This window comes from Lepisma saccharinum, chromosome 28 (genome assembly GCF_977018435.1).
Source record: "Lepisma saccharinum chromosome 28, izLepSacc3.1, whole genome shotgun sequence".
In the NCBI taxonomy this organism is placed as follows: Eukaryota; Metazoa; Arthropoda; class Insecta; order Zygentoma; family Lepismatidae; genus Lepisma; species Lepisma saccharinum.
The window spans coordinates 33,782,010-33,796,792 of NC_139256.1; the positions used below are offsets into that span (position 1 = coordinate 33,782,010).

The window sequence follows — 14,783 nt, forward strand, 5'->3', positions numbered from 1 at the left end:
CGGAGGGTAGCCACCATAGCTAAAAGTTTGAAGACCCCTGGTAGGCCCATAGCCAAGATTTTATTTCGGGTGGGCTCATCCCTTATCAGAACAGGCGTCGTCAGAAATATTTGTACAGGGGGGCAGACCAGAGATAAAACTTTATTAGTAGAAATAAAAATTATAATAAATATTATTACCATGGTTGTAATTGTCATTTTACAATAATAACCATTGTAAGTTATTAAAAATAAACCAATTTTAATCCAAATTTATTGTTATTATTTTTATTATTATTATTATTATTATTATTATTATATAAATGAGAGACTTTGCTACTCGATCCACCATATGAGTGAATATCCAACACAAGTGTTGTCCATTGTTTTTATTACATTTTGTAGGTAGTGTACTTTTGCACATTTCATTAAAAAAAATGTTACAGCCAAATTTTACTCATAAAGTTTATATTGTTTGACCTCTCACAAAGAAACTATACATTTTGAGAGCTGTGGATCCATTTTTTCTTTGGATTAAATGGTAGAATATAAAAATATAACTTGGCTCTTCTATTGTACACTAACCTTTTTTCAGTCTAATGTTTAATCCTGCTAAGGAAGTAAAATTAATTACCACTTTATATTATTTAAATTATATATTTGTAGTATTTTGGGGAGGGGCTTCAGCCCCTTTAGCCCTCCCCAGCTGGAATTTTCTATTGGTTACAATTGAAATTTCAAATGGAATGAATTGGATTCTATCGGATGCCTAATATTGCTATTGGAATGTATTGGTTTCAATCAGAATCTCAACTGAAACCTATTGGAAAATCAATACAATATCCAATTGGTGAATTGTATTCAATTGTAAGTTTGTATATATTGTAGAATCAATATGTTATAAATTCATTTATTGACTCAAAGCATAGGTAGTTTAATTCTTGACACCACATTTCCTCTGATATAGAAGTTCATTGGAAAAACAGCACACTTGAACTGAATTTCTTCTGAATTCTAATGCATACTACTGTAGTCAGATTTATATTAATATATACCTATAGAACTCTAACCAACTCAACTTTAAAGCAGCTAGTAGTTGGAATAAATGTTCACATTAGTTCTTTCTTTTTTGCAATATGGAATTTCCATGGTTATTCTTGTGTGTAAGTAATGCAATTGGAAAAAATGAGCAATCTTTTGATCAACTAAGTGGAGCTCGACAGTGTTTTGTTTTTTTATCACTTTTTCAAGTGTTGTGGGTCAGATTCTTTGTATAACCTAATTTGTTGCTGTTTTCGCAAGTATAAAAGAAGAACAACATGCCAATTCATGACTGAAGTAGCATGTTTTTTTTTTATTTTCCATAAGTGTGTTAAACACAATGAAGCTACAGAGTTAAAAACGTGTTCATATATTTGAAAATTTTTTTGTATGTGGAAGTATTTTTAAGTTACAAATTCCACATGCTTTACCACAGATTTACTTCAGTTGTTTTAAATCATTTTTCCATTGCATTTACAAATATATAGATAAGAATTTTCCATAAGCAATATATTGAAAACAACAAAATATTTTCCAATAGAAACCAATTCATTACAATTGACCAATCGATTCCGATAGACCAATCGGTTCCAATAGAGTGTCTAAAAACTCATATTGGCTATCGGAACCAATTGGAAAAAATTTCAGCTGGATTATAATATAAAATTAAACATGTTTTCCTTATTTTTCATTATATTTACTGTGACATGTTTCAAATTAAATGCACTAATGTTACATTTCTAGACACCATTACTCACCTTGGATCTTGCCATTCAAATCCTGGAAGGTGAGGCCAATAGTCTCTGAGTTCTTTCAGCAACAATGCTACAGGCATTCCATGCACATGTCCTGTGTTTGAAGTGGCAGAAGTGTTGATGTCTGCATGGGCGTCTACCCACAATACTGATACATTGCACTTGGCATTCATGTGGCCCTCAATTGTTCCAATGGCTGCTGCATGATCGCCTCCAATGGAAACACACAACCGTCCATCGTTAACCACCTTCTCTACTGCATTGGCTATCTTAAAAAGAAAGATGTACATGTATCATAAATGGTACAAAATTACTTGGCAAACATGAGCATTGAAAGTGCATGTAAGAACAGTTACATATATAGGGGCTATCCACCGGAAGGAAGTGTCTTCGTGCAGACGCCATACTTGTAGCACAACAACTTCCGGTTCGTAGGCTCATAACATGCTGCTAAAGGGAGCTGAGATTGTGTCATGTATGAAAGGAACGAATGGGTGTGTACAAGGAGGATGTAAACTACGATCAGGGCTAAATAATCTTTCACGGATCTTTCTTCATCAATTTCCTCGAGATCTAGGCGCCAAAATTATTGCATTCAAGCTGTCAGGCGTGAAAATTGGAAGTCCATTAGCAAGGAGTAGACTCCCCAGTAATAACAACGGATGTGCAGGAAACCAAAAAGTCGGAACCTGAAAAAAAATCCCGGTTCGATCAAGATTTCGGAAAAAATTATAAGAGTTTAAAAGTAGTTTATTCCCTACATATTTTTTTTTGTACTAAATGTCCGAAATTTATTGAAATTAGCAGTTTTTTATTCCAGAAATGCAAAATAAATCATCACCCGAGAGTGAAATTGTGTGTATAATTAATATTTTTTTAGTATCGGGTAATGTTGAATATTTTCCGCTCCTATAATCTCCCAATTTAGTCGGGAAATAACATTATTTTTCTAGTTTTGAACGTTAGGACTTTAAAAATACCCCATCCTGTTCCCTTCCCAACCAAAAATTTTGCGTCCCGCACCCCTTGCACTTCATTAAAGGTAGAAGAGAAATTATTAAAATGTCGATTTTCTCTCTAGTGATATGAGCAAAAATATTACTTTTCCTTTCAAAAAATGCTCGATCATGGTCAGATAGGTTACACGTTACGTTCTTGAAGTACACGCGAACTGTACTAAATTTTTGTGTAACCAGATTTTGTTTTGTGTGTGTAACCAGAGGATTTTTTTTTTTTTTTTGTAAGCAGAAAATTAAGTGCCGGTACTATTATTAATTTTCGTCTTTTGCAATGGAAATATTTTCAACATTGATAGAGAAGAGGTCCTAGGTTTGAACACCATGGTCAGGCAATGGTGTGTCATTGTGTTTGTCCCATCAGTAATTTTTCCAGTTTATTATTTACCTTCATCGTCATGTTTAACACAAATAGCAGAAAATTGACTTAAAATAACAATAAGCGTTTTGTATTTCTGCGTTCAAACGGGAACGAAACCGCATCCCTCTGACTCGCCCTGACTGAAGAAAGAAGAAAAAAGCTCCTTTTCCTGTTTTTTATATGCCCGTACATCTCCCACTTTTTCACTTAAAACATAAATGTATGCATCCAAAGATTTACATGCTTTAAGCGCTCTCGCTCTGTAGGAAAAATTACTTTCTATTAAATATGTAGGCTACAAATATCGCCAATGCAACGACGATTAGCACATGGATCTCATCCTGGAATAATGCCGTATTACTTCCTATATGCTCATCCAATTGATATGCAAAGGCCTCTACTTTGCCCTGATATCTCTTATTCTCCTCGTCGTCAAGTGCTTTTATATGATCCATTTCATCCGGTATACAAAACAAGAAGAAAGGCCACAAGTACGCGCTTGAATTACCCGGCCACCGTGAACCGGAAGTTGTTGTGCTACAGTTCCACAATCGATTGTGCCGTTCGATATGTTTTTGTTTACTCGTGGATAGCCCCTATAGGCACTTTTGCATTGTAACAAACTCATTAACTTTCAATAGAGCCATTACAATATGCAAGTGTGAAATGCTTGTAGTAACAGTACAAGTAGAAATGGCCTGCATAAAAAGAATTCCACTTCTAACTCACCTTATAATTAAAATTTCACCCCACTTTCGTCATCCTTTTCTGAATACATTTAACAGTAGGACAACCCCCCTCCCCCTCCATACACATGCAGAAACATAACGTGGAAGAAGACAGCAGCAATTAAAAAAAATCTAAGAATTGAATAACTGAACAAATTTAATATTAAGATTATATAATCATTCATTGCATAAGTTTCTTATTTTTTCTCCATCTAAGGTGTCATTTGAGGCCCATAGCCACATACTTTATACACCCCATAGGCATAGCTAGAACTTTATATTTGGGAGTGCACAAAGAAAAAATGAGGTCTTGTACCTTTTTAATAGCATATTTTGCAACACAATCACTTGGCTCTTTAACTGCACTGATGTTTGTAAAGGAATATAAATTAACTAAATAACAGTGTTGAAAATTTCTGAATATATGTAAGTAGAAAAAATCAAATTACACACACACAAAATGTTCATAAATGTTACAAACAAATACATCAAAATACACGTCATCTATAACAAGAGACGTCTGTCAAAAGGTACAATGTTCTTAAACTCATCAATAACTTCATTTATATCAATAGACGAAGCTTTTTCCTGTTCCACAAATAGCAAGAGCAGGACTTCCAATCTATCCTGCTTCTGAGTTGCTCTTAATTTAGTTTTAACTTGGGTAAGCTTGGAGAAAGCTCTCTCACACGTGCAGCTTGTGACAGGTATAGAAGAAAGGCGCTGTAGTACAGAGTAGAATGCAGTAAATATCTTCTTTCTCCAATGACATCAAAAAATCGAAAAACTATAGACACTCATTTCATTAGCGATAATGCACACGTTTGTACCAAGCAATGACATTTTCAACTTCTTACAAACTGCCGCTTATTTTCTCTCTTATTGAAATATCTGTCTTTAATTCTCTTTGATAAAGCAGCCTATTAGGGTGTGCAGGCACACCCGGCACACCCCGTAGCTACGCCTATGTACACCCCCATTGTATACAGATTTTTAGCATTTGGGGGATACTACCCAAGTAACCAAAAGTGGTTGGCAAAACGTTGGGCCAGTTGGGCCAACCATACTGAAAATGGTTGGCCCACAGTTGGCCCAATGCAAAAACATTACTTGGGTATGTTTGTGTGTGTAAGCATCATAAGCATCAAAAGAAGTTACTAAAATTCCTTGCCCCCACTGGACAATTTTCAGATACCGCCTTCCACAAAACTAACAGCCACCTTCTTTGTAGCTCCCATGTTGTTATCAGCGTCATCTTTGCTTATGACTCCTCAAATTTTTCTGATGGAAAATCACCACAGGTTTTAATTTCTTTACATGGGCATAGAAATTGGCATTGTTCATTTCAAGTGAGAAAAACAGCAAGTTTGTTATTTTTATTCATAATAACACAAATAAAGATTATTTTGCTAAAATTCAAACAAAATAATCAAAGTAAAAAATTCAATACATTGAAAAATTTAGTGTTAAATACAGAAACCAGATTGTATTTTTATATTCTACCATTTTGAGGTCACACAACATCAACTTTGAGTAAAATTTTCCCCTAACTTTTTAAAACCTTTTCATGAACGAGTTGTGTAAAATTTAATAACAAAATACAGTAACTATGAATTTCAGTACACCACCTTGACACGTAAGAAAATAATGAAAAACAGTTTTGCTGGATATTTACTCATCTTGCAGATCAAATATCAAAGTCTCCCAATTTAGATAATAATAATAATGATAATTATAATAACAATAAATTTAGAACAAAATTGGTTTATTTTTATTAGCTCAAAATTGTCATTTGTAAAATAACAATACAATAACTATGGTAATAATAATTAATATTGTTTATTATTTCTACTAATCAAGTTTTATCAATGGCCTGACCCTCCCTACAAAAAAATTCTGGTGATGCCCATGTGTCTTACACTCACTATGTAAATTGTAGAAATTTAGAAATTGTAGAGTTTTACCTGCTCTGAATACTTTGCAATGTATTTTGCTTGATACATATTCTGTACCACTGCACCTTGAGAGTCATCCTTAGGAGGTTGCTGGACATCTATATCTCCATAATCTTTAAGATCGCAACCTAAAATGGCAGACATGTCAAGGAAAATTATTTCACTATAAAAAAATGGTTATATGAAAAAGTGACAATTATTTCTACACTGTGTATATATATATATATATATATATATATATATATATATATATATATATATATATATATATATATATATATATATATATATGTATGTATGTGTGTGTGTGTGTGTGTGTGTGTGTGTGTGTATGTATGTATGTATGTATATATGTATATATGTTCTTTAAATTGATTTTTTGTTAAAAGCAATACCAGGTTTGATTTCTGATAAGTATCTGATGTCCCTTTCAGTGACGACAATTGGGGGTAAGACTCTACTTTACGTCCTTTTCCTAAGGAATACGTGTATTATATCGTTGGAAAGCTTATTGTATAAGGAATTCAACAACGTAAATCCCAAAGCGAGGGAAAATTACCTGGAGGAGGAAATCGATAAAAGCCGATGTTGTCCGGATATGCGTAATTGAATGTACTGAGGAAATTTTTCAATGATGAAGCACATATTTAGGGGTGAAATGAGTGCTAATGGAACCTAACTTAACCTCGTAGGCATATCTCGTCCCCATGAATGGTTCGTGGGGCTACCCGTGAATATTTAGTGGGGCTATCGTGAACACAAAGTGTAAAAAGAAAAAGGTACTTACCCAAAGAGACGCCGGCTGTCTGCAAGCACGGTTTTGAACGATGCACTAAATTATTACTGGGGATAAACATATTTTACACTATCTACAAGTTTTTGGAACCTGTTCTTTTTCATGCACAATTCAGATGCACAACACACTGAGAACGCAAAGAAGCAATCACTATGCAGAACACAAACGAGCAAGGCACACGCATTCACAACACGGACACAAAGACGAGCCTGCAGTGTTGTTAACTCCCATCGTTTACCACCAAAAGGCAATAAGGACGTAAACTAGAGTCTACCCCGATTGGGTTCTAAAACTTGGGGGGGGGGGGCAAAGACAGTTTATTTCCCTTTGTAGATAAGGTTTAACATAGTGAAGGAAAAAAGTGGTGAAAAGTGGGGGGGGGGGCAAGTGTTCCCCCCTCGCCCCCATCCTAATCGCTGCCACTGGTTCCTTTTCATATCGAATAGTTTTGTACAGACAGGAAATTAAATGAATCAGTTATTCAAAACCTGAATGAGTATCAAAGCTAGTTTAGAGTCATTGTACTTTTCAGAGAGAGCAGATTAAAGGGTGGGCCCCTCTGTGAAACATTTACAACTACAGTCTGTCAGCTTGAGTCATGGCCATTGACACAAGTGTGCACATACTAACTGAACGAGAACGAGTGCAGTGTCAAAATAGAGGTGATGGTTGCAAGTGCAATGGATACATGAAGCGGCTTCCATAAAAATCATTGGTTGCTGGTAAAACATTGAAGTTCACACATTGTAACGTCCCAGCAAAATACATTATGAGGTGTTGTTACGAGATACAACAGCCATCGCAAATCACAAACACAGAAAAGAGAGTGATCATAAACAAAATTACCAAACTCATGCAAATGATACTGATTTCTTTCGCATGTAGCTTCGTCTTCTCGAATATATAAATATATGAAAGAAAACATGAAAATAAAATTGTGCCTACAAGTGGTTAACTACATATCTTCCTTCCAATGTTTTGGAACTGGTTCCAATTCCTTCTTCAAGGATGTCCAGGAATTAAGACATTAGAAAAAGGATAAAATGAAAAGATAGGATCATGCTGGTGAATGTAAAAGTCAGACTAATCCATGATTTGCCCTTCAAGAAAAGGGTAGGGTTGTTATCAAATAACTCTTATTGGCTTACTTTGAGTTGTAGATGTCTCTCAGAAGCAGGGTGGGGTAGCTTTATTTGCCACTTTCTTAATTTAATATAACTAGATACATTTTATTAATAACATCCTTAGGAAAATATTTGGGTCTAAAAGGGATGAGGAGACAGGTGAGTGGAGAAGGTTACATAATTTAGAAGTACATAACTTGTATTCATGTCCAGATATTATTAGAATGATTAAATGAGGTGGGCAGGCCATGTGGCACGAATGGGAGAGGAAAGAAGAGTTTACAGGATTATTGTTGGAAATCTGATGGTAAGAGACCAGTAGGAAGATCTAGACGAAGATGGAGGGATAATGTTGAGATGGACCTAAAGGAAATTGGTAGGGATGGAAAAGAGTATATTGATCTTGCTTAGGATAGGGACAGATGGAAGGCCTGTGTTGCTGCAGCCATGAACCTTTGGGTTCAAGAAGGCTAGAGAGTTAGTTCGTTAGTTAGATACATTTTATATATATATATCTTTTATACTTTACCAAGTATGTAAAATACATTCGTGGAAGGGCATGGTGATAGTTATAGAGGGTGGAGGTTGAAACTTTGCCCTTCCAAGGAACCCTGCGTCCATGTTTTCACGCTACAATTTCAAAATTTGAATTATATTAAGTCTTTCCAGGAGGCGATTGCCCTAGGCCCCCTCTGCGAACGCCCCCCTTGACTCTCGACACTCATGCGTACACTAATGGTAGTTCTATGATTTAATATAAAAGAATGTATCTGAATAAAAAAAAATATTGGTTTCTTGTCAGCTAACCATAAGATATATTATGATCCTATTACATACCAATTGCCTCCAGCTGTTTTAGAAGTCCTAGTTCACGCAGAGCTTTTGGAGTGCAAGCCACACCCATATTTGGCTGGAAGAAGAAAACAAGCAGTTTCAGGAGACACATGTGAACTGAATCATAAAGAAACAACAGAATAGTGTAATATGATCATAATCATAGCCATGTGGAGTTAGAATGCTTTCAAGTGCACTTTTTGCATCAAAAGCTTAATCATGGATTGGATATACACATGGGCGTCTGGAAGGGGGGGCAAGAGGGGCCACGCCCCCCCTGGAAAATTAATGTTCACCTTAAAAATTATATATTTCACACATAATTTCATTTCAGGCACAGTAATTTATGTTAATTATTACAAGTGTGTAGAAGGAACATGATAATTTCATACTGAAGCAGTGTTCTTTGAGGGGGGCATCATTATTATGGGGGAAAATATGCTTCTTTTGCCCCCACCCATAGGAAAAAATTACCATGATTGCCCCTCCCTGCGAACGTCCATGGATATACAGTTTAAAGTGGGATCCGAACCATACCCACTGTCGAACCTGCGACCCCTTGATTACAAGAATGTGCACCAAGGGCGACCGCCCCCTCCGAGGCCCTGAAGGTGCGTCGTGGGCAACTTCCACCGAGGACTTATTTTATTTTTTCATGCATTGATAAATAATTTACACAGTTGGAATGAAATATAACACACATAGTGTCAATTAAGAAACATACAAGAGCGGAATAAAGGGGGACTGAGGGTGCCCCACTATCTGAGGGGCGATCAAAGGGGGCGACGAAAGATAAAATTGAAGAAAGATTTTGGCGACGAATGCTAAGGGGTCAAACAAAGATAAGAATGACGAAAGATAGGAGGCGACGAAAGATATGAGGTGACGAATGATAAGGGGGTGAACAAAGATAAGAAGAGGATTGGTCCGACGAGAGATATGAGGTGACCAATGATAAGGAAGCGACGAGGGACAAGGGGCGAACAAAGTTAAGAATGACGAAGGATTGGGAGGGAGACGAAAGATAGGAGGCAACGAAAGATAAGTACGAACTGAACTTAAGGTGAAGGGCTATTATAATATTACTAGTGTGGATCAAAGGAGTCGTGAGGTGACCACCCCTTCACAGAGGATCGAGAAAATATTCTCGCCACCTTTACCTCCTCATTTTTTTATCATGCGCAGTCACTGTAGAAACGTCGTAGCCAGGGGAAGAGAGAGAGAGCAGATGACATGTATGTGACATTTTATGACTATAACAGTTTTTATTTTATTGAAGTTAAACAACTTTGAATGATTTGTGTGCTCAGTAAACGTTGTACTATTTTATACAGTTCTGAGGTGCCAGTGACGCTTCAAGCTTTGGGGCCGCGGGCCCCCATCCATCTTTTTTTAAATTTTAAAATGAATATTCCTTTCTTTTTTGTTATGCAATTAAATAAAGATGAAATTGGAGAAAACAATAATATATAACTTATTAAGTCTTGTACTAAAAGTGCGTGCAGCAGGCCGCCGCAAGATAGAATAGAGGCTTTGCGGGCCTTTAACAAAATCGTTTCTTTGTCCTGCGATGCTTCTAGATTTATCAGAAAACGAACTTCAAAAGTGTACCAGCGACGTTAGTTCTAATCTCGTACATCTAATGCATTCAGACACTATACAATGGAAGATATCACAAACGGTGGCGTGCCCAGAATTTTCGAAAGGCGGTGTATGTTCTTTTTTAGAAATACTGGGACAAAGGGAGGTCATGGCACCCATCAACCCCTTTTTGCATCCTCTCAGATGCATCTTGCAGTTGTCTGGCTCGCCGAATGAGGCTACCATTCGCGACGTCACTACTTTCATACTGGAACACGACTATTAAACTTCTTTTTCGGATTTATTTGCTGCTTGTTTGATTTTCCTCACTTTACCCGTAACTGTGACCTCTGTAGAACGTGCACTTTCCAAACTTCAGCCAATAAAATATTATCTGCAGAATAGTACAGTGCGTCCAGTTCCTTGCGAGGTCGAGAGATCGTGAGAAGCGCTAGCGGAGATGCCGACAGAAAGAGTTCGAAAGAGTTTTGCTCCGCTCGGAATCGTTTGGAGGTTTCGAATGTGCAACACTGTATCAGGATTACGTTGCAGACTAAACCGTTAAAAGTCAATGGTTTTCGTGAGCATTGTTTGCAATCTGAAAGCTCCGAGCTTAAGTTATTCTTTGCTTCCCGACTACAGGTGCCCTGGACAGAGCTGCGAATGGAGTGAGGAACAGACCCTGAACCAAGAGCATGTTAATTTCGTACTGTGTGAAAGAGTGTGTTTCTTGGATACTTGCCGTGCTATTTATTTATGTAATTGCAGTGTTGTGTGTAAGCGAGGCGATTGAAATGCCAGCCGCAAAGTTCACGTTAGAACAAAGAATGTTTATGTACGACACTTACGTGTGCGATTATTATTAGTGGGGGAACCTTAAAAAATAGCGTCTACCGAAATAACCCTCATAGTATCGACGAACTAAAGGACAATATAAGGGCAGAACTTTGAAGAATTACGGAAGAAGAACTTTTGCGTGTGAATCAAAATTTCATCAAACGATGCCAGGAATGTGTGAATGTAGGTGGACATCACTTTGAACAACTCTTATAACACAGGTTAGTGCTCGTTTGCAATGTTAATATAAATATCTGCATGCTGAAGATATGTCCATAAAAATAAGCGCGACGTTGCTGGTCGAAAATGTCGGTATCTCCGTTAGCGCCTCCCGCCACACTTCTCCCGATCTCTCGGCCTCGCAAGGAACTGGACGAACGGTACTTCCTCGATAAAGAAAAGCAAATATATAAATACGTTTTGAACAATGAGCACAGGTAAACGGAACGGCTAAACGTTGAACACGATGTGAAACACTTTGCTCATGCCAAAGCACGGAAGTAAATGTTCTAGTTTTACAAACAATTATTTTACGCTGAATTTAATATCGTTACTATTTCTTGTATCTTGGTTGTTCGATACACATTCAACCTTGTTTTGTTGTAAAATGCAAACTACTTTTCAATAAACATCAACCATGCGATGTGGATATTCTAAGTTAAACATGCAATTCATAATTGTAACCGTGGTTGCTGGTTGCGAAAGGGGGGAGGGGGCAAAAACATGATACACGATTGGGCTTCCAACGTTTTACGTTGTAGTTACAACAGTGATTTTATGACATATATGGTAGGACCGTAGTTTGTGAGGGAAGTTCGAAGGGGGGCGCCGAAATGGGTGTGCGCCCTCTCCGAGATAACGTCTATAATCCGCCACTGATGTGCACTGACGAGTAGATACCTTAGCATTACATTGTACGGCCTCCCCGATGGCACAGAGGTAGCGTCGTCGCTTTCTAATCAAGGGGCCCCGGGTTCGATACCCGGTGGAGGCACATAGTGGTTCGGATCCCACTTTAAACCGTAGGTCCAGTCCCGATTAGCCTTACTGTGCATAAAGTGGACTTTTATCACCAAATCACATCAATCAACATTACTTTGTAACTAAGATAAAATAAAGGTCAAGTTCTAAGCACCGTTCCATGAAGCCACATTTATGGAATGTGAGGGCCATTCTGAAGGTGATGTGATCAGCACCACGCTCCGGCCGCCTTTACCCCCAAGGGTTGTCACCAGGTACCCATTGATTTGAGGCTGGGTGAGCCCCAGAACCGCTTTATGCGAGGAAAAGGGCGGAAAATTTCGACCTTAGATCATCCACCACGGGAATTGATCCCGTATCTCAGTCGTTAGGACGTCTGACTACCATGCGAGAGACCCGGATTCGATCCCTGGCGGGGGAGAACAGAGATTTTTTCCGCCTGTTCAAGCGGCACCGGCGCCCACCCAGCGTCGTATAAAGTGGGTACCTGGAGGAAACTCTGGGGGGTAAAGGCGGCCAGGGACGTGGTGCTGATTACATCACCCCCACCTTCGGCCGTAATCAAGAAATTGTAGGCCCAATAACTCCACACCCCCTTGTTATACGCGTTCATGTGCAAAGCACAGAGGAACGAACACTTTTAACGAACTTTTCACCGTTTACTATGACGATGCGAAATAGCCTAAGTGCTGACGCGTCCAGAATTTTATTTCCATTCAATCAATCGTGTTATCTATTTGCAATCTACGCGTATATTACAGTTTACAAAGTCTAATTCGATAATATGAGGCGTTGCGGATACGAAGGGCGAACTCAACAAACATGCATTGTGAGGGAAATGTGTCTCAAGTTGTGAAGCACAGTGCGAACGGCACAAAAACTGTGGATATCAGGCATATAACATTCCGATCTACTGTTACCAAGTTTTTGTGTAGTTCGCACTGTGGTTGACAACTTGAAACGCATTTCCCTCACAAGGTACGTGTGTTGAGTTCGCCCTTCGTATCCGCAACGCCTCATATGAACTAAATAAAAAATCATTTACAACACTCTTTTGATGGGAAAGTGTTCGTTTCCATCTGAATACATTCCCAGTTCCCATATTATCTTTCAAGCATCAACTGTTTTGATTCGATTTGAATTTAAAATTTTGGGTGCATCAGAACTTAGGCTATTTTGCACCCGTCACATTATATGGGGTCCAGTCCCTTTTCACAACTAAAATAACAAAATCGTTGTGTCGTGTAACTAAAATATTAAAATATTCTGACTTCGGTTAAAAGCTGAGGCTGCAAAGGGGCACTCAGCACACATAAGGACAAAAAACAGGACAAGACACAGAATTATACTGGCCAGTCGCCAGATCCTCGTTAGACTACGTGGAAGTGAGGTTGACAATTGTGTATGGAAGGTCACCCCTTACACTCCAAGCATCAACTGTTGGGAAAAGATAAACTGTAGGAAAAAGCACGTGGCAGTCATGAGACAAATGTGTGATGACTCACGACGAGAGGTTCTGTATATAATATCAGAGTGCACCATCTGTACTTTTGATCTATGACCGCGTTGCCAGGGAAACGGCAATCTACATAAGAGTGCATTGCACGTGGCTATTTGTGTCTTTGGATATGTAAACAATTCTGTTTACTCGTGCATTAATAGTTTTGACCACGTGTATGTAAGACAGTAAATCACATGGTTTTAATCCAACTGTTAGTTAATGAACCTACAAAAGACCGACAAAGGTATTATTTTCCCCCATCTATCACGTGAACATTTCACATATTACGTTCGTTCCTCGGTGAAAAATTGTTCGTAGCTGTATAAGAAGAGTGCAAGGCACTTCTCACACTTCATAGAAGCCTGATATATTTAACTTTGGTTAAATTTATGCTTATATCTTCCTAAAAACAACATTGCATCCCCTGATGGAATATTCGGTATAAACTCCTGACCCAGTGGTGCCAACTTTACAAAAAGTAAAATACGATTGGGGGTCGGGGGTGCGGGACAAGATTGCAGTGGACCAGTCTTCTTCAACCTCCCCGCCACGGGCCTCAAGATCATCAATACAATGTGACAATTGCTTTAAACTAAATTTTATATTTACCAACGAACCTAGATATGAACTGTCGTTCTTTAAGATTATGCCATAATTCATTTAATAATATTTAATTTCGAGGGTATAATAGTATAATACCATACGTCCGGGATTAGCCCGGACAGTCCTGGTTTTTCAGAGCTGTCCGGGGTTTTGAGAATCTGAACATGAAAATAGCTACCGGTATAGAATATTCACGACCAAAATTTATGACCGGCAAGGATCGATTATACCTTTTCTGATTTACAAGAGAGTGCACAAGTTATTAATGCAATTGTAAAAGATGTAAATATTCATGACCTATTTGATGAACAAGGTAATTCAAAACCAAAAGGTAGGTTGCGGTTCAAGTTCTGAAAAAGTACCAGATACTATTGAAGAGAAGTGGCAAGCAATTTTTAAGGTGTTTCAAAAGACTGATATTTCACGTAACAACATTTCTAAAATGATTGAGTTTGCTATATCTTTGCCTGAAACATCTGCTCCAGTTGAGACAGTATTTTCAATTATGGGGAATATTTGGTTTGCAGAAAGCGGTAGACTTCTAGTATCCACTGTTAAACATCTGCTGAAAGTTAAAATTAATTCAGAACTTTCATGTTGTGAATTTTATGATGTTATTAAAACAAACGAGCCATTTCTGAAAAAAGTCATGTGTAGTGAAAAGTGCAACTGAGTCAACTAACAGAACAGAG

At 37.8% G+C, this 14,783-nt stretch overlaps 1 protein-coding gene across 2 annotated transcripts in view; it reads right to left on the bottom strand.

Moving 5' to 3' along the window:
• The window catches only part of arg (arginase), a 72,962-nt gene that overhangs the window by 20,100 nt on the left and 38,079 nt on the right, over positions 1-14,783 (bottom strand). For both annotated transcript variants that reach the window (XM_083114180.1, XM_083114181.1), the window contains 3 exons: positions 8,592-8,664; positions 5,844-5,962; positions 1,778-2,043 (listed from right to left, as the gene is read on the bottom strand). In XM_083114180.1, the coding sequence (XP_082970306.1) occupies positions 1,778-2,043; positions 5,844-5,962; positions 8,592-8,664 (458 nt within the window). The remainder of the gene's footprint in view (positions 1-1,777; positions 2,044-5,843; positions 5,963-8,591; positions 8,665-14,783) is intronic.